The 24,878-nt window shown below is 34.7% G+C and overlaps 1 protein-coding gene and 1 long non-coding RNA gene across 2 annotated transcripts in view; both read right to left on the reverse strand.

Moving 5' to 3' along the window:
• Positions 1-1,839: 1,839 nt before the first annotated feature.
• Positions 1,840-6,995, reverse strand: LOC121388085. Its single transcript, XR_005959931.1, has 2 exons — positions 2,931-6,995; positions 1,840-2,874 (listed from the first exon to the last, which is right to left on the reverse strand). It is a non-coding gene; the product is annotated as an uncharacterized LOC121388085 (long non-coding RNA).
• Positions 6,996-7,013: 18 nt separating this feature from the next.
• LOC121388086 (kinesin-like protein KIF28P) overlaps positions 7,014-24,878 on the reverse strand; it is a 102,583-nt gene continuing 84,718 nt past the window's right edge. Inside the window, 2 exon segments of the mRNA XM_041519298.1 lie at positions 7,014-10,049; positions 20,362-20,544. Of these exon segments, the coding sequence (XP_041375232.1) occupies positions 9,963-10,049; positions 20,362-20,544 (270 nt within the window). The 3' untranslated portion in view covers positions 7,014-9,962.

Consider the following 24,878-nt stretch of genomic DNA (forward strand, 5'->3'; position numbering starts at 1 on the left):
TTTTTTGTAGATATACTTTTATTAATTATTATATTCTTAATTTATGGACTAAAAGTTTATTTTGTTTAACAACACCACTAAAGCACATTGATTTATAAATTATCGGCTATTGGATGTCAAACATTTGGTTATCTTGACATTGTCTTGTAGAAAACACCTCGCAGCAGTTTTCCATTAGTAGCAAGGGATCTTTTATATGCACCATCCCACAGCCAGGATAGCACATATCACGACCTTTGATATACCAGTCATGGTGCACTGCACCGACTGGAATGAGAAATAGCCCAATGGGCTGGAGATTGATTCTAGACTGACTGCGCATCAAGCAAGTGTTTTACCACTGGGCAATGTTTCACCCCTTAATTTATTATCAAAAGTACAGCATTTGCGTTTAGATAATTAAAACTGCTGTCAAGCCCATTTATAAAGATCAGCATGAGCATGTGGTCATAATAAAGAAGTTCAAATACCAACATACTACAAGCAGCGGTCAGAATTGGTGAACTGTAAAAAGAAAAAAGGAAATTTAGAGGGGTCCCAGAAATTCTTGAAAAAGAAATGTTTTATTTAATGACACTCTAAACATTTTTATTTATGGTTCTATGGCGTCAGATAAATGGTTACGGACCACACAGATATTGAGAGGAAACCCGCTGTCGCCAATTCATGGACTAGTAGTCACTACTCTTCTTTTTTTTCGATTAGCAGCAAGGGATCTTTCATATTCACCATCCCACACAGGATGGCACATACCACGGCCTTTCATATACCAGTCATGGTGCACTGGCTGGAGCGAGAAATAGCCCAATGGGCCCACTGACGGGGATCAATCCCAAACTGACTTCGCATGAAGCAAGCACGTTACCACTGGGCTACATCTCACCCTGTGGAAATTCTGGAAATCCTAAGTTAAAATCTGTGCCATCCGACACATTTTGAAGGAACTGACGATTAAATTGCGAGGAAACACAATGTTCCACGAGAGGAAAACAGCTGATCCGAGAATTCCCACGCCTGTACAAGTCTTGTATTTTACAGTAATGTGGTCAAAACTTATATGTAATAAACATGTACACAATGGATATATCTTATCACAATCTTATCATACGAGCCAGAATTTATTGCTCCGTTTTAAAGTTAAGGTACCCTTTGAACTCTGACCTGGTGATGTGCTATTTGCAATACTGTTGCCAGTAGCAAATCCCAATCCAGTATAAACATGAAGGGTCTGTAGGATTATTTTTGGTAAAGTGATATTTTTAAATTTTAATGTTTACAACTCTCTAATTGTGGAATATTTATGCCTTTAGAAAGCATAATTTACCAACTACTATAATGGCCTTCATAGGTTATTCCTGTGGACCCTTCATATAATAAACAACCAACAAAAGACATCTCAACAGACCCTTCACATATAACAACCAACAAAAGACATCTCAACAGACCCTTCACATATAACAACCAACAAAAGACCTCTCAACAGACCCTTCATGTTTAACAACCAACAAAAGACATCTCAACAGACCCTTCACGTTTAACAACCAACAAAAGACATCTCAACAGACCCTTCACGTTTAACAACCAACAAAAGACATCTCAACAGACCCTTCACATATAACAACCAACAAAAGACATCTCAACAGACCCTTCACATTTAACAACCAACAAAAGACATCTCAACAGACCCTTCACATTTAACAACCAACAAAAGACATCTCAACAGACCCTTCACATATAACAACAACCAACAAAAGACATCTCAACAGACCCTCCACATACAACAACCAACAAAAGACATCTCAACAGACCCTCCACATATAACAACCAACAAAAGACATCTAAACTTGCAGATAAAATTTATTAAACAAACATTACATGTACATGACCAAAAAAACACTGTTTTAATATCACAGAAAATCTTGATCCATGCAGATTTCACTTTAAAATAGTAACAACTTGAAAACCAGTCAAAAATGAACATGTATATTGCAGAAATGAGGACGGAGTCGAAATAAATGCATTAATGACTTTCAAAACACTTGAAGCAAAAACACAGAAAGAAAAATCTGGTGAATATATGCATATTAAAACAATGACAATTTTAAATGTTAAAAACGTGACAACAAAACACTTCAAGGTGGCAAGGTGATACAAACAAAAAAGCTTATGTCGGAGGTCGTGGGGAATAAAATGAGTAGGGACAACAATGGGGTTGGAAATTAATGGTAAAGGTTAATAACATAATATTGCTAAACAATGGGGAAGGGATGTGGAAATTTTAGTTTTTTTGGTTGTGGGTCTTGGCATTACTGATAAAATAAACTTAAAAAGCATTTTACAATTTATTTTCTTGCTTAAGTAATATATATATAAAGAAAATGTAATGAGACTTGCTGTTAAAATGCAGCATATACATGTGTAGTTTTTAAAAATCTGTCTCCATTAAAAAATAAAAAAAAACCAATTTAAAATGCAACTTTCATAAGGACAAAATTTAAGTAAAATATACTGATGAAAAAAAGTAAGGGAACTGATGGAATTGTAGACCAAATTTAATTTTCTTGTAGCATAATAATATCTGAATTGAGTTTCATACAAATGTCAATACTGTCAAACTGACTGTCAGAAACACCATCAACTTCTGACACTAAGGACTGACCGTCTATTGCTGTCACTATTTCCTGTTAGTATTTGTGTGATCCCTTATTTCTTTGCATCAGTATACATGTACATGTATTTTATATACTTGGGTGGGGATTTTCAAAGCTATCTTAGCGCTAGGAAATCTTAAAACCATTGTAGGCTTAGCTAGAGTCACCTCCAGCCCTACCCCTTATTGATATTGATATGTGGGATACGGCTAACTCAAGTCACCTCCAGCCCTACCCCTTATTGATAGTGATATGTGGGATAAGGCTAACTCGAGTCACCTCCAGCCCTACCCCTTATTGATAGTGATATGTGGGATAAGGCTAACTCGAGTCACCTCCAGCCCTACCCCTTATTGATATTGATATGTGGGATAAGGCTAACTCGAGTCACCTCCAGCCCTACCCCTTATTGATACTGATATGTGGGGTAAGGCTAACTCGAGTCACCTCTAGCCCTACCCCTTATTGATACTGATATGTGGGATAAGGCTAACTCGAGTTACCTCCAGCCCTACCCCTTATTGATAGTGATATGTGGGATACGGCTAACTCGAGTCACCTCCATCCCTACCCCTTATTGATATTGATATATGGGATAAGGCTAGAAGAAAGTCTATGTAATACTTTGGCAAAACTTGACAACCAAATGGTTGCAAGCTACTGTGTCGAAAATAAAAACTTTTCCAAAATCTGAATTTTAGTCATCACATTAAACTTACATGCTGTTAACCAGTACCAACGCTACACGAAGAAACCCGACGCCTCTATGCGAAACGAACCTGCGCTGTACTTTGTTGTAGTGACGTATAGCATAGTGTGTGTCCATGTGACACGCCATGCACGCTTTCTTGCAAGGCTGTAACATATTGTTACATGGAAAAATCAATGGCTAGCTATCGTAGGCTATGACGTCACTATTGCACATACCATAGTGACGTCATAGTTTATAATGGTTTTACAATTTCGTAACACCAAGATAGCTTTGAAAATAAGGGCCCTGGGCCCCGTTTCATGAAGCGATCTTAGCCCTAAGATCAACTTAATGCATAGGGTAGCTATACGCCTACGGTAATCTTAAGGCTAAGATCGCTTTGTGGAACGGGGCCCTGGTCTTCAGTGAAATACATGTACAGCAATACAGCAAAGAATAGCAAATATATACTATTATATACTAGATACATGATACACATATATGACATAATTGCAGATAAATACACGTTGAATATCATAATATATATTGCACATATGAATAGTATTATTACATCATACACGGTTGAATATTTACAATCAGCAATTTAATCTTAGAAAAAGAGTAGCAACAGACCTATATTTATGTTCAAGAAATGCAAATCAGTTGGCAATGATTTAAAAAGGGCCAAAAAATGGTTTTAATGACTTCATAAATATACATGTATTACTAAAAAGCTGTTTCTGCTAGTTCAATATGATTCCAGTTGAACAATAGGTCTATATAGTCAACTTCAGGGCTAGTTCTGGGTGTGCAAAACATTTCGCCAAATTATGTCAAAAAATGCAAAACTCGGATATTTGCTGGAAAATAACTATGATTGCATGAATTTTTTTTATCCACCAATCTAAATGCGGCCGCATTTCTTATTTGATTTCATTTGCAAAATGGAGTGAGTAAGCTTTAACCGGCGTCACAATGCAGCATGCTCCTGGACCCCTCTAAAAACATACAGACGGTCATTTTCACCTGCCAGATTGACCCCCAACATACTGTTGAGCAGAACAAATTGAGGGAAATGCCACTGGTTTGGTTCAGATAAATAAAACCTAGGGATGGTGGATGCAGGATTTTTCCAGGCAAGGTGTACAACATTTCAAAAGGGCATCATTTATAGTATTCAGGAAGAAAGGTGCAAAAAGTGCCAAAAATAGTTTGGTTTTTTTTAAATTTTCAAAACACTTTTACCAAAAAAAAAATTTGTAGGAGTATAGACCTGCAACTATTAGCCTATTTGATTTTTAATTCTATTTATTTATTTATTCATTAAAACAACAACATAACTATTAACATATAATGTCATATTTGTCACTCTTAACATGAATGTAGCATGCACATTTAGGAATTCAAACGTCCAATCAAATCCTTTGTAACAAATACATGACAAAGATTTATTTAACTCTTATGTACATCACCATATATAATAATATTTGAGTTATTTCAGTACACAAACTTGGCACATTGTAAGAGTTAAAGGGACTATCCTGAGTTTGTAGCCATCACAAGTTAAAAGTTTGTTTTGTGGAACGACACCACAAGATCACATTAAACAAATATCAGCTGTTGGATGTCAAACATACATGTATGGTAATTTTGATGCCTAGCCTTTAGAGAAAACTCGCTGCATTTTTCCTTTAGTAGCAAGGTATCTTTTAATTTCAATTTTCCACAGACAGCACAGCACATAACACTGCCTTTAATATTCCAGTTGTGGGAACTGGCATACATGTAGCCATTGTAATAAAGGTTTTTTTTTAAACGACACCACTAGAGCACATTGATTAATTAATTGGATGTCAAACATTTGGTAATTCTGACACGTAATCATCAGATGAAACCCGCTACATTTTTCCATTAGTAGCAAGGGACTTGTACATGTACGTAATACATCTGGGTAATATTACTAATTATTAATAAGACTTTTCAAAGTTTAAATGCTTAAAATATAAAGCAGTTAGATCAAGACATTTTGGTTTCCCTTTGATCCAATTATTTCAAATTTGTTTTGATATATATAAAATTAATATACGTAAACATCCATAACTGATAAATGTTTGAAATTTAAATAATTTACAAAAATATCTTCTAGATTCCTCTTGACCCAATTCTTAACAATTTTGCTTGACAATTAGAATAATTTTTTAATCATGTATTGTATGTATAATTGAGTTACTACATACATGTATATTTAAACAGGATGATAAAAAAAAGCATTAATTACAGATAATCATATTCTATGATAAATATTTTGATCTATATTAATGGCCCAAAACATTACAAAAGTTACAAATTCACAATAGTCCCTTTAAAAATAATAATATTAATAACTATATTTATGTTACAGTATGTCCATTAAATAAAGTTAGCAAGAAAAAAATCATTAGTACAGAAAATAAATACACTATGCAATATGTTGTTTATTCAACTAGGGTAATATCAGCCGTATCACAGTGTTGCTTTGAAGGCAATCAAGGACACACAAATTGTAATCCAATAGAAAAGCAGAAAATACTAAACACACATCAACATTTTATACAAATCCAAACACTTAGTTTTTGGGGGGTATTTTTTCTTATTTTCTTTTCTTTTTTTTTCTTTTCTCAGCAGTGTACCAATATATCCATATATGACCATCTTTATAAATATATTTGGGTTTTCTGAAAACCAGCTCATTAGTTTAGCAATCGGTCAATCAGTCATTATTACATTGGAGGAAAAAACAACATCCAAAACAATTACCGGTAAGTCAGTCAATTGGTCAGTATTTTAAGGTTATTCTAACTTGGTTTTTGCATTATTCTGAAGGAAAAATGCAATTAAAAAAATTATGGTCAGTTTTCCACTGAGGAGTAATATAAACACCCATACCCCTCTCAAAATATAAACGCCTATGTTTATAAACAACATTAAACATACATTTATGTGTAACAATGTGAAATATACTTCTATGTGCAGCAATGTGAAATGTATGTTGTCTATTTGTACAATATAGTATTATAAAAACAATATCCAATTTAAATAATTGTAACTAGGGATGTGTGGTATTATCATTATACAAATATATTATGATTCAAAAGATTATAATACACTCTGCATGTGCCAATACACTCTGTAATTTCCATATTTCAAGTTCATTGCCATTTGGAAATTCCAGCCTCTTAGATTTGACTGATGTTCTTAGCTATGTTCAAAGATGTAAGGCTGAACATTAAATAAGTTACAGTACACCAAAGTAATCCATATATTTCATGTTTTAAATAATAAACTTCAACTTTTATCATATATTTTCTTTATTTTGTTACACGCCTTCCTTAAAACAGGTTGCTGGTGAAGAAAATCATATATTACGATATGTATCATGTTACAGGAATTCCATATCACAATATATTGTGATTCAGAATTGTTCATAATACCCATCCCTAATAAAATAACAAATATAAACACACTGTTAACTTAAAAAAAAGAAAAGGCATTTTCCAAAAATACTACTACTACTATCATATATACACAATTATAACCATCAGCAGACAGAGTACATTGTACAGTTGCCTCAAGGCTTAAAGGTGCAGTACATACATGCATGTACTGATATTTACCCCCCCCCCCCCCAAAAAAAAAACAACAAAAAAAAAAAACCCCATTGTATAATTGAAATTTCTTCCTAAGATGTTCGGTTCTATGGGTGTTCTTGATTATCCTAAATACACATGAGCTATCAGCTGAGTAAAATATTACTTGAGACTTTGCTCAGCTGACTCACAGAAATTTCACTGCATATGATCAGCTAAATGTTGAGCTAGACTGCTTACGACGGTCACAATGACGTCACTCTAATGTATGACAAATTTTCATGTTTCTATTGGTCAGTTGGTATTAAAAGTCAGGTGAGCTGACAACTCAGGTAGCTTACACATGGTGAGATTCTTGCTACACATAGCCAGAAATATCAAATGCAATAAGATATTTTCCTTATGACCATGTGAGGCAAAAACTCGGCAAAATCGCCCACACACGTGCAGACTGCTGAACAGAAAGTTTCAAATAACGTTTTGCTCTGCTGATACCTCTCATATGTGTATACTCAATTCATCTGCTGAATACAGTATGGTTATGTTCTGAATATAAAGGAGTCGTAAGAGAAACAGATCAGTTAATATCAGCACGTACCAATCCCAATATGGATTTTTAAAATAAAAGTAAAATCTCTGTTTAGAACCACAAGTTTAAAATCTCAGTTTCCACAACTAAATGTTGACATCGTCAGGATTTTTCTAATGAAAATAATATATTTGGTGCTGAAAATATTTTTTAAATGCAAGGCACTGCAAGATGAGTTGCAGTATTTTAAACAAAAACATTTTATTTATGTTTATGCTTGCTCATTAAGACAATAATTAAAATATCAATGTACTAATGAGCAAAACGTGACTAGATTAGTAAGGGGGAAAAAAATTCATCTTTATTCTTTCTTCTTGTTTATATTTCAGAATTGTTGGACATATTTTTTCCTCTTTCTTTTCAAAAAGAAATAGCTTTATACAGGCCCTGTTAAAGCATTTTAATACATTTACTTTCTAATTATTTTGTTTCGGGTTTCTATTTACTCACAAAAGAAAAAAAATAATCTTGTTTTACCTGTTAATATAACTATATGTAACTGACACATTAGTTATTTCCCTTTTGTACATCTTGATTTGTTTTTGTAATAAACTAGTAAAGTTTATAATTAATATTTAATTTAAAAAACAAACAAACAAAAACAACAACTTTGCAATAAAGAAAATAGAGTTAAAAGGGATTTCATTTGCTCACCCTGAAATCCCCTAGTGACACATGTTTATGTTTGTTTTGATATTTCAGTCCACAGAGCAGCAGTCAACATCTAGCAGTGTTCCTTATTAAAGCTAATACACATCAAAAATCAGAAACATATATTAAATAGCCATTGTAATCACTCAATGTGTGACTCAGCAGTTTTGAGAGTTAAAAGCAATAAGACAATTAAGATACAAAAGCCATAAAGAATGTCTACATACAGTACATAAACCAACAATAAAACCAACCAATGGGTGGACTGGGCTCACTGGCACAGTGGTTAAGCCATCAGACTACAGGGTGGCCAGTTGGTTTTAGTGTTGAGTCGTATACTGTACTGTCTCACAAGATCACAGATGTATTGACTATAAGAAACCAACCACGGGTGGCCAGTTGGTTTTAGTGTTGAGTCGTGTACTGTACTGTCTCACAAGATCACAGATGTGTTGACTATAAGAAACCAACCACAGGTGGTTGGTTGGTTTTAGTGTTGAGTTGTGTACTGTACTGTCTCAGAAGATCACAGATGTTTTGACTATAAGAAACCAACCACGAGTGGCTGGTTTGTTTTAGTGTTCAGTCGTGCACTGTACTGTCTCACAAGATCACAGATGTGTTTCGACTTCATATGTACATCAAAGAGAACTATATGTAGTTCAAGGCCACCAACAGCAGGGACACTACCCATGCAACAATTCAGAAACATATACATAAATAGGGTTTCAGTGGGAAAGCAAAGTTATTAACAATCTGGTAATATAATTTTGATATAATAATACAACTTTTTATGTCCATATCTGAATATTGTAGATATTAAAGGGACAGACCCTAAATTTTAAACACTACGGTGTACCTTTCAGTATTGGATCCGTTACTGATAACTGAAAACAGACATGACTTACTTATATCTTATTGTTTAGATTATCCATTTCACTACATCCTAACTGTTTCTGGCTATCCTGATGTTTTTTTAACACCATGAAATGCTTCTTTCTTGTTTTTGTTTTTTTTACAAATGCACAGACCTCTTAAGAAGTAATGTTTACGAAGACAAGCTATAGTATATTTATTTTAAAGGTATTTCCCTGTTTGAACATTACACACTCTTCTTTCACTATATTGTAACTTTAGCCAAATGTGTTGCAGGTTTGTAGATTTTCCAAACTTAGTGTTCATTTTCACAAACTGAGACTAGGGTCTGCGGCTTTAAAATATATCACAGCCAATATCCAAAAATGGTTTAGTTTTTCAAAAATTGTATGACAATTAAGTGTCACATTTATTGATTACAAAAAGACAAATTTCCATCTGAGATAAATAGCATGGAAAGATATAAATATTTGAAAATAAAGTAAAAAGCTATATATATATATATATATATAAATTTCGGGGGAAATATCTGGATATTTTACAGACAAAAATTAAATTTGAGTAAACATGCATATTTGTTATTTGTATTACCATAACAACCACACAATGTAAGAAAAGCTCTGAGTAATCTGTATATTACATAATATCTGTGTTTAACATACATGTATCCAAATCCAAATATACAATGTATTTCACATGCTCATATCCATTAAATGTTCAAGTATGTCCACCCTGGCCACAATCTCTCGCCAGAGATTTGGTTCAGAGCAGACTATGTTTAATTTGTTGTTTATTATACTTTCGACAAAGAGCATTTTCCACCTGAAAACCTGCTTTTTATGTTGCAATTCGTTTGTTTTTTTCATTTTGCGATTTCGTCACTGTAGGGAACAGGCTGAGCTGCCATCTTTTTCCTTCCCGTTGTCCTCGGTTACCTTGCCGCTTGAGTTAACACCATTTTTGTCCTGAAAAAGATTTTTAAAAACAACTTTCTTAGATTATCATGTAGCTCTCAGTCTAAAACAATTACTGAATGTCTCAGGCAATTACTCTTAATTAAATTTTCATCTAGCTAACTAAATATCTGTAAATTCTGCTAAAATATGGCTAAATGTTACATTTAAGATTACCGGTAGTGGATATTCAATTATCTGGAGACTTAGTCTTTTTATGAAGTATGCCTCAATCCATTTATATTGTGGGGGAAAAAAATGACTACATAATTATTGCAAACAAATTATCTGGTAACTCAGTCTTTATATGAGTTTGCTTCAATCCATTTATAGTGGCAACAAAATTATCTGGAAGATCAGTCTTTATATGAAGTTTGCTTCAATCCATTTATATTGGTCACAAATTATCTGGAAGAAGCTCAGTCTTTATATGAAATGCTCTCAGGACTCATTTTATATTTAAAAACACAAGACAGTGGAAAACACATTTAACATCACATAAATCAGGTATTGAAATGTTCTATTTGAAAAATAACTTTTTTAACATATACATATCTTGTAATAATTAATTAGATAGATAGGAAACTAGTTTAACATGATTGTACACCACAAGGGTTTCCAATACACCGATAATTAATTAAGTTTTACATTTGTATTATCAGACATATTTCAGTCAGTATATAAAAGATTTAAATTTATTTATTCGTTATAATAATATGTGTTGTATACTTTATAAAATATTTTAAAACTATATAATAAATTATAAAATAGTTAATAATAGCACAAACCAATTACTTGAAATAAATGGTTCTATGTCTAATAATTGCAGATACATGTATTAAAACATTTTTAAAATAAAAACTGTACTAGCAGTTAAAAACCAGAAATAAAAAATAGAACAGAACTGAATTGAACAAAATGTTTTATGTACCCATCCTTCTGATTGGCTGTTTTAAAATACACTTAGTATGAAAGGCAAAATCTGATTGAGTATGGCTGTCTTCTCTAACCCATTCAACCAATCAGCTGACAAGTTATCTAAATACATTATAAATTAGCATAGCAGTTATCTCAGAAAAAATTCTGTCATGGATATTGCAGGTGTGTGCTACAACAACTTGCTCTGAGCATGCATTAAAAAAAAAAGCTAAGTCAAGTCAAGCCAATCTCAGAAAAGTATCTGAAATATTTTTCTACAATAGCACACATATATTTTTCAAAAATTGTTAAAAGTGTATGGTGATAAATGCAAAATTCAAGAAAAAAGAAGAAAGTTATTATAAAAAAAGACAAGTTTTATGAAAAAGGTATAAAAAATGAAGTTGTTAAAGAATTCTGACCATGAATAGGAAGAGAATAAAAAGCAAACCCAAAACATGCATTTTATAATTAAAGCAGGTACAGTATAACATGATTCTAACAGAAACATTTTCCTGTTTTCAGCAAAAAAACTTCAGTCTTCTTAGGACAGAAGAAAGTTCAAGTTGCCAATAACTGGTTATCAAAGTTATCAACCAGAGCACACTATCAAACCAGACTGAGTTGTCAAGAAGAATACATCAAAGAGGAAGGAAGGAAGGAAATGTATTATTTAATGCCACACTCCACACATTTTATTTACGGTTATGTAGCATCGGACATATGGTTAAGGACCACACAGATATTGAGAGAGGAAACCCGCTGTCGCCACTTCATGGGCTAGTCTTTTTGATTAGCAACAAGGGATCTTTTATATGCACCATTCCATAGACAAAATACTACATACCACGGTCTTTGTTACACCAGTTGTGGGGCACTGGCTGGAATGAGAAATAGCCCAATGGGTGCACCAACGGGAATAGATCCTAGATCGATTGCGCATCAGGCGAGTACTGTACCACTGAGCTATGTCCTGTCCCCACATCAAAGAGGTTGTTATCAACTAGATCGAGTTACCAATAATTATTCCCAAATACCGGCCTTGGTGGTGTCGTGGTTAAGCCATCAGACTACAGGCTGATAGGTACTGGGTTCGCAGCCTGGTACCGGCTCCCACCCAGAGCAAGTTTTAACAACTCAGTGGTTAGGTGTAAGACCACTACACCCTCTACACTCAACTACTAACAACTAACCCACTGTCCTGGACACAGTCCAGATAGCTGAGGTGTGTGTCCAGGACAGCATGCTTGAACCTTAATTAGATATAAGCACAAAAATAAGTTGAAATGAATATTCCCAAATAATCAAAGAACAAAAATAGTCAAATTAGACTGAGCTGTGAATAACTCGGGTCAATGACAGGCCATTGTGAGACCATCGTTTTGGCTTCATCCACAATAAATATCATATTATATACATTTCATAATTTCACCTTTTTTGTGATGTTATGATTGTTTTAAATGATATTTTTTTCTTTCATTTTTGTAAACCTACATGTATGTACATGAATTTGTAATCATCAAACAAAAAATGTCCAACAGTGATTTTACATTTAATGTTTTCCAGAATTTTAATAACAGAAGCATCATGGATGAATTTACTTTTGTTTTTAAAATATGTACTGATATCATTCACATACTGCTATCAGTCTTTCCTTTTTTAAAAAGCGAGGAGTGAAGAATTGCCCTCTACATTTAATCCGTTACGGGTAAAGTGTGATATGTTCAAATTATGGTAGGGGTGCATTTGTTTTTTCACCCCTCAGATGGAACACGTGTGTTGCTGTGCTTGCATCCCTGAACTTCAAGAACAGTTATGTAAGATAATGGATGTATCAAAATAACTGTCAGTTGTGTACTGAGCAGACACTATCTTTGACATTTATAATGGGGTTTTTTAAAAAATGTTTTTTTTTTTTTTTTTATAAAAGTCTTGTTCAAGTAAACAAAAACAGTAAAAAAATTGAAACATCCATCAAATATAACATATAGCAACATTACAATTAGAAATGTCATATTTATTGTGCACAAAGTCAATGATGGTACCAGAATGTCCTGTCACTAACCTTAGTATACACACAGAACAACACATCAAACCAGTGAGTTAATAACTTGTATCCCACAGGCAAATAAGAGAACAAATCTGCTGTAACCACAAACTCCTTCCTAGTAACAGCAAGGGATCTTTTATATATTATACATCCAAAAATGTAATGACAATACTCAACACATCCAAAAAGACATTGATAATCCACTAGTTGGATGGGGAATAAAACTGGTACAATGTATATGGACGGGAAATAAAACTTGTATATGGATGGGGAATAAAACTGGTATATAGATGGGGAATAAAACTGGTATATGGATGGGGAATAAAACTGGTATATAGATGGGGAATAAAACTTGTATATGGATGGGGAATAAAATTGGTATATGGATGGGGAATAAAACCTGTATATGGATCGGGAATAAAAATGGTATATAGATGGGGAATAAAACTGGTATATGGATGGGGAATAAAACCTGTATATGGATGGGGAATAAAACTGGTATATGGATGGGGAATAAAACTGGGAATAAAACTGGTATATAGATGGGGAATAAAACCTGTATATGGATGGGGAATAAAACTGGTATATGGATGGGGAATAAAACTGATATATGGACAGGGAATAAAACTGGTATATAGATGGGGAATAAAACCTGTATATGGATGAGGAATAAACTGGTATATGGATGGGGAATAAAACTTGTATATGGATGGGGAATAAAACTTGTATATGGATGGGAAATAAAACTGGTACATGTATATGAAAGGTTGTCATTCTATGTGCTGTCCAGTATTTTCAATGGTTTATTTTGTTTGTGAGTTTTTTCACTGTAGATCTATTATCATTATTATACACACACGCACAGTGGTAACTGTTTAAATGAGCTGGGGTCTTACAATAACAAATATTCCTTTCCTCTAAAAATCTCATTTGTAGTTCTTGTCAGGGGACATTTTGTTCTGTATTGCTTATCGACTCACTTTACACATTTCAGGGTTCATTAATTTAACTATAATTTAAAAAAAATTGTATTATAGTAGTTGCTAATTAATGTATGATTTTATTAACACCTGTCACTAATTAAAAAACAACAACACCAATATGTTCTGTGAAGGTGGTTGTTACTTCTGTAGTTCCTATTTCAAGGACAGTTTGCAAACAAACAGAATTTCTAATCTTCACATTTTTCATGGAAACCAATTTGGTAAACTTTCATCATGAGCAACGGGGGGAGCCTCTCTACCATAGCTATACATCTCAAGAAAACAATTTCTTAGAGGAAGTTATTTTTGTTTATTGTAGATGTACACGCTAAAAACTGTAGTAATTAAATATTACCAAAATGATTACAAACTGCAACCATGCAGCTATACTAGCTAAATGTCTCTTACATGTATTTGTAAGATATCGGTCACTACCTGAACACCTGTATATTGTTTTTTCAAATTAATTACACAATCTATTATTAAATATAATTTAACGGCAAATCGCTTTGACCCATCACACCTTCAGCTATGCTCACAGAAATGTGTTATTGTTTGTAACTTATTTCAGTACCAAAGTAACAGCAGATATGAAATGTACTTTATAAAATAAATTCTTTAAATGAAATAGAAAATACTTTCAAAGCATATCTTTTAAAAATAATTATTAAAATATGACTTGTAAGATAAATGATGTCCAATAAATACAAGTATAGTATTCTATTTCTAATATACATTCACAATCGAGGTTTTAAACGAAATTTAAAATTTGCAGCTACAACAAATTTTGAAGAAATTTAAACTTTTCCCAACTTCACCAATTTTTTTATATTTTTATAGATTTATCCAACTACAACAAATTTATAATGTTGACCTTTAAAAATCTTATTTTCCTACAGGAGACAAACGTTAGTTTAATGACACAAAACATTTTAAAACTGTGGCTACATGGTTACTCTGATACTTGATCTAGCTAGTAAAGAGAGGAAACCTGCTATCATATACATGTAAATTACTTCAATGTTCTATAGAGGCATGACCTTAAAGGTGCTATATCAAAGTTAAAACTACAACAGCACTCAATAATTCAAAGAACCAATTACATCACCAGATGTGACATTCCTTTAAAGGTGCTATATCAAAGTTAAAACTACAACAGCACTCAATAATTCAAAGAACCAATTACATCACCAGATGTGACATTCCTTTAAAGGTGCTATATCAAAGTTAAAACTACAACAGCACTCAATAATTCAAAGAACCAATTACATCACCAGATGTGACATTCCTTTAAAGGTGCTATATCAAAGTTAAAACTACAACAGCACTCAATAATTCAAAGAACCAATTACATCACCAGATGTGACATTCCTTTAAAGGTGCTATATCAAAGTTAAAACTACAACAGCACTCAATAATTCAAAGAACCAATTACATCACCAGATGTGACATTCCTTTAAAGGTGCTATATCAAAGTTAAAACTACAACAGCACTCAATAATTCAAAGAACCAATTACATCACCAGATGTGACATTCCTTTAAAGGTGCTATATCAAAGTTAAAACTACAACAGCACTCAATAATTCAAAGAACCAATTACATCACCAGATGTGACATTCCTTTAAAGGTGCTATATCAAAGTTAAAACTACAACAGCACTCAATAATTCAAAGAACCAATTACATCACCAGATGTGACATTCCTTTAAAGGTGCTATATCAAAGTTAAAACTACAACAGCACTCAATAATTCAAAGAACCAATTACATCACCAGATGTGACATTCCTTTAAAGGTGCTATATCAAAGTTAAAACTACAACAGCACTCAATAATTCAAAGAACCAATTACATCACCAGATGTGACATTCCTTTAAAGGTGCTATATCAAAGTTAAAACTACAACAGCACTCAATAATTCAAAGAACCAATTACATCACCAGATGTGACATTCCTTTAAAGGTGCTATATCAAAGTTAAAACTACAACAGCACTCAATAATTCAAAGAACCAATTACATCACCAGATGTGACATTCCTTTAAAGGTGCTATATCAAAGTTAAAACTACAACAGCACTCAATAATTCAAAGAACCAATTACATCACCAGATGTGACATTCCTTTAAAGGTGCTATATCAAAGTTAAAACTACAACAGCACTCAATAATTCAAAGAACCAATTACATCACCAGATGTGACATTCCTTTAAAGGTGCTATATCAAAGTTAAAACTACAACAGCACTCAATAATTCAAAGAACCAATTACATCACCAGATGTGACATTCCTTTAAAGGTGCTATATCAAAGTTAAAACTACAACAGCACTCAATAATTCAAAGAACCAATTACATCACCAGATGTGACATTCCTTTAAAGGTGCTATATCAAAGTTAAAACTACAACAGCACTCAATAATTCAAAGAACCAATTACATCACCAGATGTGACATTCCTTTAAAGGTGCTATATCAAAGTTAAAACTACAACAGCACTCAATAATTCAAAGAACCAATTACATCACCAGATGTGACATTCCTTTAAAGGTGCTATATCAAAGTTAAAACTACAACAGCACTCAATAATTCAAAGAACCAATTACATCACCAGATGTGACATTCCTTTAAAGGTGCTATATCAAAGTTAAAACTACAACAGCACTCAATAATTCAAAGAACCAATTACATCACCAGATGTGACATTCCTTTAAAGGTGCTATATCAAAGTTAAAACTACAACAGCACTCAATAATTCAAAGAACCAATTACATCACCAGATGTGACATTCCTTTAAAGGTGCTATATCAAAGTTAAAACTACAACAGCACTCAATAATTCAAAGAACCAATTACATCACCAGATGTGACATTCCTTTAAAGGTCCTATGTCAAAGTTAAAACTACAATATCTTGTTGTTTTCACATTTATTTCTAATAAATAACTACAATTTAATCGATTCCATACATAATCTTTCCATAATTAACTCTGGAATAATTATTTATAAAAGTCTTGTACTGGATGACAAGAAGGTTTTTTCCAACAATTTGTGTTTAAATATAGTATGGTCACCATCTTTGTTTCTTTGTTAGTTGTCTGCAAAGAATTATGGAAAAAACTTAGTGTGTTCACTGTGTACACATAAACCAGTGATGTCACCAGTTAATGCATGTGACACACTCTCAAGATCCCCCCCCCCCACCCCCAAAAAACTCCCCACCCACATTTCTACTAGTAAATGGAATTATTTGATTGTAATTTGTAATAGGCATACAGATGAAGGTTTAAACTTTGTTTCAAAGCAAAAATTAATAAATATTTTTGGTGGGAACCATTCATTATTGCAACTTTGACATAGCACCTTTAAGTTGATCAAGAATGAACAAATTCACAATGCTACATGTATATGTATGACTGGACTAATGGAATGCCTTTGAACTGTAATGATTTTAATGGAAATTTCATTATTTTTTCTTTTTAACAAGCTCTCTTAATTAGAAACAACTTACAAACTACAGACTCAGACAATCCCTTTTCAAAATATCTGCTGTATACTTTAGGTAGAGTGAAATAAGTCTATTAGCAAACATGGTTAATAATTCAAAATACTGCATGAGCAATGAACTACTAGTATACTAACATAAATACTATGGAGGTTAAAGCACCGGCATTCTAACATGTGCAGGGTTTACACAGAGGGGTAAACAACACATACCATCATACAGTATAAACTATGACACATAAACTAACGACACAATAAAATAAAATCTAAAGAAACTGGATTAATTATAGGTACATACATGCACTATGACACATAAACTACCAACACGATAAACTAAAATCTTAAGAAATTAAATTAATTATAGGTACATGTACTAAGACACATAAACTACAGACACGATAAACCAAACTCTCAAGAAATTAAATCAATTATAGGTACATGTACTAAGACACATAAACTACAGACACACTAAACTAAAATCTTAAGAAATTAAATAAATTACAGATAAAGTACCTACCAAAATATATATTTATTTTGTTGAGATTTTAACAGTCAGGACATGATTAAGATATACTAACTGTACCACTGTAAAACTGAAGAAAGTCCTACACTTCTTTCCATTAGTAGTAAAGTACAGAACACAATGATAATTTCAAATAAACGGACATACGAAAGTCAAACATCCCCAAACTATACATACATGTATACTATTATAAGGGATACATTTAAATAACAAAATTCAGATAAATTAACTGATTTTGGTTTTGGTTGTGGAGATAAAATTGAAATGTCAAGAACCATAACTCTTGACAAATATATTTAACATTTTAAAAAGTGTTTCCCTACACAGCAAAAAATCTATTGATCAACCCTACAGTTAAAAAAAAAAAATCTATTGATCAACCCTAGAGCTAAATAATCTATTGATAAACCCTACACCGCTAAAAATCTACTGATCAACCCTACACCTCTAAAAATCTACTGATCAACCCTACAGTTACAAATCTACTGATCAACCCTACACTGCTAAAAATCTACTGATCAACCCTACAGAGTTAAAAATCTACTGATGAACCCATCACAACTAAAAATCTATTAATCAACCCTACAGCTAAAAAATATCTATTGGTCAACCCTACAGCTAAATGAGTTAGTTGTACATGCTACTGCAAGCCATCCCTGTGAGACCCATAGTAGTAAATCAGCAACAAAGTTTCAAAGAATGAAAGAAAGGAATGTTTTATTTAACAACGCACTTAACACATTTCATTTACTGTTATATGGCGTCAGACATATGGTTACGGACCACACAGATAATGAGACAGGAAATCTGCTGCCCCCATGCAATGGGCTGCTACACTCTTTATGGTATTTAGCAGCAAGGGATCTTTTATATGCACCATCCCACAGACAGGATAGTACATGTACATACCACAGCCTTTGATATGCCAGTTGTGGAGCACAGGCTGGAACAAGACCCCCTCCCCCCTGTCAAATGGACCCACTAACAGGGTTGGAATCTAAATTGATTGCACATCATTTGAGCACTGTACCACTGGGCTATGTCCTGCTTCACTATAGTTTCAAGTGCAGCTAGAGAAAGGAAAAGAAAGGAATGTTTGTTTTTACGACACCTCAGCACATTTTAAACTACGGCTATTTGGTGTCTAACATATGGTTGTTTTCATTTACCATTTGGTTAATAGAAGGAAGGAAGTGTTTTATTTAACAACTCACTCAACACGTTTTATTTCCGGTTATATGGCATCAGACATGGTTAAGGACCACACAGATATTGAGAGAAGAAACCCGATGTCGCCACTTCATGGGCTACTCTTTTTTTGATTAGCAGCAAGGAATCTTTTATATGCACTATCCCACAGACAAAATAGTATATACCACGGCCTTTGTTACACCAGTTGTGGAGCACTGGCTGGAACAAGAAATAGCCCGGTGGGTCCACAGACGGGGATAGATCCCGGACGAACTGCACATCAAGTGAGTGCTTTACCACTGGGCTACACCAATAAAGCAGCAAGGAGTATTTTACTGGTTCTTAATAGATGGGGCCAGAAAACAAATTGAATCCATCAAGGTCAATTGATCCTACGACCTACTGCACATCAGACGACTGATCTCCCACTGAGCTACATTGAGAGAAAGGACGCAAGTCTCCAGGTCTTCCATGAAATCTGTCAAATCAACTCAGATAGCCATCACTGAAATCTAATGTGGCGATAGGTCATGTTTTGAACTATTTGATCATCTTTGTATGAATAGTCCCATAATTCACCATTAACCGGCCTTGGTGGTGCAGTGACTAAGCCATCGGACTACAGGCTGGTAGGTACAGGGTTCGCAGCCCGGTACCGGCTCCAATCCAGAGCAAGTTCTTAAGGGCTCAATGGGTAGATGTAAGGCCACTACACCCTCTTTTCTCTTACTAACCACTAACCAACTAACAACTAATCCACTGTCCTGGACAGACAGCCCAGATAGCTGAGGTATGTGCCCAGGACAGCATGCTTGAATCTTAATTGGATATAAGCACGAAAATAAGTTGAAATGAAATGAATTCACCACTGGTGGGAAATATTCCTGGGTCTCACTTAGTTAAAAAGATGGCCCAATGAAGCTAAAAATAAAATACGAAAACTAAAAGTAGAGTTAAGGTCTACAAAAACTGAATTAATCCATGGAGAGAAAGCCATGCCAAGCAAGATACAGACAACAAGTAGATATCGTAGAACAAAATAAACAAAAAAAACATCTTGCACAAAAAAAAAATTCAAAAAAAAAAATTCAAAATGGCTGCTGCTATAATAAAGAAAGACAGAAGTACAAGACGGAGACAGAATATCCACAAAGCATGGAACTCACGTTTCCTAAGCTTCTTGACCTTTTCTGGGTCGGTCCGGTTTTATAGCCATTTTTAAGCTTAGCGCGAGACTTGTGGGTCCCTACGCTACTGTCGACCCCGTTTTCCTGCTCAGAGGCCATGAAGGGAGCGAGGTCAACTGAGGCGAGAGAATCCTCATCGTAGCTTGAACTACGATTGACTTGCTACAAGAACAGAACAGAAAGTAGAGACAGAGACAGATGGAGTGAGAGAAAGGAGGAGAGACAATGGAACAAACAAAAATGCTTAGTTGCATGCAGGGCCAAAACCTTTTCTCTCTTTTTTTTCTACTTTTTTTTTGTAGCATGACTTAATCAGATAAAAATTGCTTTCAAAATATTTTCAACAATAATTTCTTCTTTTTTTCTTCTTTTTTCTTCTTCTTTTTTAATGTTTTTTTTTTTAAAAAGCTACAATCTTGAGTAGCCTATATTTATAAATCATTTAGAATTCATCATTCACATGATTCTAATAATTTAACTATTTAGAATAGAACATCTATATGACCCCCCCCCCCCCCCCCCAGCATGTCATGTTATTCGTCAATCATCCTTTAGACACAGTCATTAAATCCATGTACCCTAAAATATATCACCTCAACATTTACAGTAAAAAAACCCACCCAAAAACCTAACAAACCTATTTTTTCCAATATTCCTTGTAACAATCCATTAAAAATATGGCAGGAAGTCTTGTTAAATCAAGGTAGTTGGTTGTATACCAGAAATATCATTAAAGCCGCACACCCTAGTTCCATCCAGCGAAAATAAATTATAATTTGGTTAATCTACAAACCTGTAACACACTTAGATCACCTTTTTATCAAATGGAGTGAAAAAGCAGGTTTTATATCGATAAATACCATGGGAATCCCCATGTCCCAATTGCTTGAAATAATTTTGAAAGTTTGTATTCTGATGTCACCGGTAGATGTCGCTCGAAGCACAACAATGCCTACGTCACGACAAATTTCACAGACTTGGGGTGCGTTCGTTTCACCTCTCCTGGACATGTTCCAACTGTTCTGTCCTGGTTGTATCCCCTCTCCAGATATCGTAAGACTTAGCAAAATTATTGGTTATAAGAGTTTGTAACGTTTTGTATTGAGACACTTACTTGTCTGAACTTTATTGTTACTGAAAATGTTCACGAACTGTGAAGAAAAATCTCACAAATGACCAACAACAAATCGGATATTGATTGCGCGAACTGTGCACGAGAAAACAAACCGAACCAAAATGATAACGGTCACGTGATATACCAACGTCTGTGACATTGAAATGGAAATATCCCCTCTAAAAATATACTCTTCAAAAGAAGAAACGCAAAACCACATTGTCGTAACATTTGGAGAATTGATTTAATTATTGAATGGTGAGTCCGATAATTACCAAATGTTGCAGGATTGTTCACAATTCACTCTAGTCCATTGTGAGTAAGTGATAGGACACACCACCAAGGTCACGGTCATCTGGAGTCAATACCGGGTGTGGCCTCCGCGTGTGTTGACAACTGCCTGGCACCGCCTGCCCATTGAAGCAACCAGAGTACGGATGACGTCCCGGGGGATGGTGGCCCACTCGGCCTGCAAGGCTGCTGCCAGCTCGGGCAGGGTCTGGGGCTGTGGTTGTCGCTGTCGGAGGCGTCGGTCCAACTCGTCCCATAGATTCTCAATTGGGTTCAAATCCGGTGATATCGATGGCCAAGGAAGGACATTAATGTTGTTGTTCTGTAGGAAAGCCGTTGTGAGACGTGCTGTGTGAGGCCTGGCGTTGTCATGTTGGAACACTGCGTTGGCGTTGGCCATAACTGGAACAATGTGTGGCTGGAGGATCTGGTCAATGTAGCCCTGTGCATTCAGGTTGCCCTGCACGTGGACCAGGTCAGTTCTGCCAGTGTGTGAGATGGCTGCCCACAACATGACACTACCCCCGCCGAATCTGTCCACTTCCTGCACGCAGTTTGCCGCATAACGTTCACCACGACGCCTATACACGCGACATCTTCCATCATGACGTCGAAGCAGAAATCGGGACTCGTCACTGAACCACACCTGTCTCCATCGCAGTTGAGGCCATTGTCGATGAATCTGGCACCACTGCAGTCGGAGTCGACGGTGTTGTGGTGTTAAGATGACACCTCGAACTGGACGTCTGGCACGAATTCCTACCTCACGTAGGCGGTTCCGTACGGTCTGGTCGGATATCCTGCGCAAACCTGGTATTGCTGCGGCTGTGGAGGTGGCAGTAGTCAATCGTTCCCGATGGTGGCGTACCCGGATGTAGCGGTCCTGCCCGGGGGTAGTGACCCGTGGTCGACCGGATCTAGGGAGGTCACGTGTTGATCCATGTTGCTGGTAACGGTCCCACAGTCTGGAGATGGTGCTTGGGGACACATGGAATGCCCTGGCAACGGCCGTTCTGGATTCGCCTGCGTCTAGTCGGTCGATGGCATTGTTTCTCTGCGGTTCATTGAGATGTGGCATGTCCTGGATTGTCAACTGTCGGCCAGATACAGAGGCCAGGCAAGCGAACACCCTGCACTTTTATACTGTTGGTGTTCATGTTGCATGTGCAGACAACGCACGTGCAGTGGTGACATGGTTTGCACGTGGCTGCGTTTTTGCGAATATTCACATTTTGGAACTTTATTGTACAGTAGCTGCGTTTTATTAATGTAACCGTGGGAATGTGTTTGGGACATGCAATGACCTTATATTCACAAAGCATGAACCGGTAGGAAACATAAAATCGGAGTTATAACCCATTTGTACCCTTTTGCGTTTCTGTTTTTTGAAGAGTATAGATTGGACCTCGCTTGCTTAACGTTTTTTTCTCGACAGAACGTCTTGTGAAAAAATGCAAAAAATGCATTTCGTGGTTTTACAAACATCAGGATTAGCAAAAAGCACTTCAGGTGAATGGAAATGTGTATTCTAAATAATAAAATGTAAGTAAAGTGCAATTTTATTTGTGAAAAATAGGGTTTAATAGCGAAAAACAATGCCGTAATGGTTAACAAATAACTGTAACTAGGGTGTGTCCCTTTAATAGATGATAGCTGGCAATGTTTTCCACCTATTTAATAAATTATAAAGAAAAAATACTTCCAGACATGAATGTTGATATTTTTATAATCTAATCTGTGCATGTTGATAACCTTGTCATATGTGTTTGAAAGCTCATTCCTGATAGGTTAATATTATCTGTTAGTCAACATAATTATAATGTTAATATTTAAATAAACCAATCAAATCGTGTCATTCTTAGGCCTGCGTATAAACCTGATTATGTCACATGACATTCCCAGCAGACGGTAATGGCTGGCTATCATTCTCAATTTCACTTGTTATTTCTATTCTCAACAACAGTGAGCAGTAAAGCAAGAATACATGAATTTATTAAAACTGTTACTGTGTTTGTACTTTGCATTAGGAAACATTTTTTAAAGGGTGGCCCTGATCTAGCTGGACAAGAGCAGTGCACTGACAGACACACAGACAGACAAACACACAGACAGACAGACACACATAGGAGTTCACACCAAACAACAGGGTATAGACCCCTACTACAATTTACATACTGGGAAAACACAAGCAAGAAACAAAACAAAACCCCACTAACAATTTTAAAATGGACAAAACATTTATTTTAAAAATAAATGCAAAATTGTTATTGTTAAAATCAAAGTTTGTTTTTTAACGACACTATTTGAGCACATTGGTTAATTAATCATCGGCTGTTGGATGTCAAACATTTGATCATTTTGAATTAAGATCTCCATTAGCAGCAAAAAATAATTTATATGCACTTTCCTACACAGGACAGCACACACCACAGCCTTTGAAATACCAGTTGTGTGACACTGGTTTTCTCGGAACTGCATTTTAATTAATCCCAAGTTTAAAATTTAATAGGGGAGCATGCCTCCAATCTTGTTTATTGATTATTCATCACTTAAAATATCCTTCTTATAGGCCTAAAGGTGCATCAAGCAAGTGCTTTACCACTAGGCTACATGGTTTACGCTGGAAATAATCGGGAGATTGTGGTCAGAAGCTCTGTAGCCATATTCAAGTTTGGTTAGCCAATCAAAATATAACAAAATTAAAAACTTTATAAAAAAAATGCACATGTTTTTGAATTCTGAATGAGCTTTCTCGTGATTTAATAATAATATGTATTTGTCAAATTCAACTTTTAATTGACATTTGGTGATTTGGTGACTAAACCTTTAATAAATGATTTAAAAGTGTGGTGGGTTAATTCTGTTCAAAGTCATCATACACATTTCTGTGTGTAGAAAAAATCACACTGTTCAGAAACAAAAGCAATATAGTCATATAAAGAGAGATATCATTAAAATAATGGTTTACACTAACTTTCCAAACCAAGTCAAACTAACAGATAGATTAATAGCAACCTATCTAATCTGATTATATAAATATAATGTATAGAATGAGTACTTTATAATGCATTACAAAGATACTACTATTGTT

This window comes from Gigantopelta aegis, chromosome 14 (assembly GCF_016097555.1).
Source record: "Gigantopelta aegis isolate Gae_Host chromosome 14, Gae_host_genome, whole genome shotgun sequence".
In the NCBI taxonomy this organism is placed as follows: Eukaryota; Metazoa; Mollusca; class Gastropoda; order Neomphalida; family Peltospiridae; genus Gigantopelta; species Gigantopelta aegis.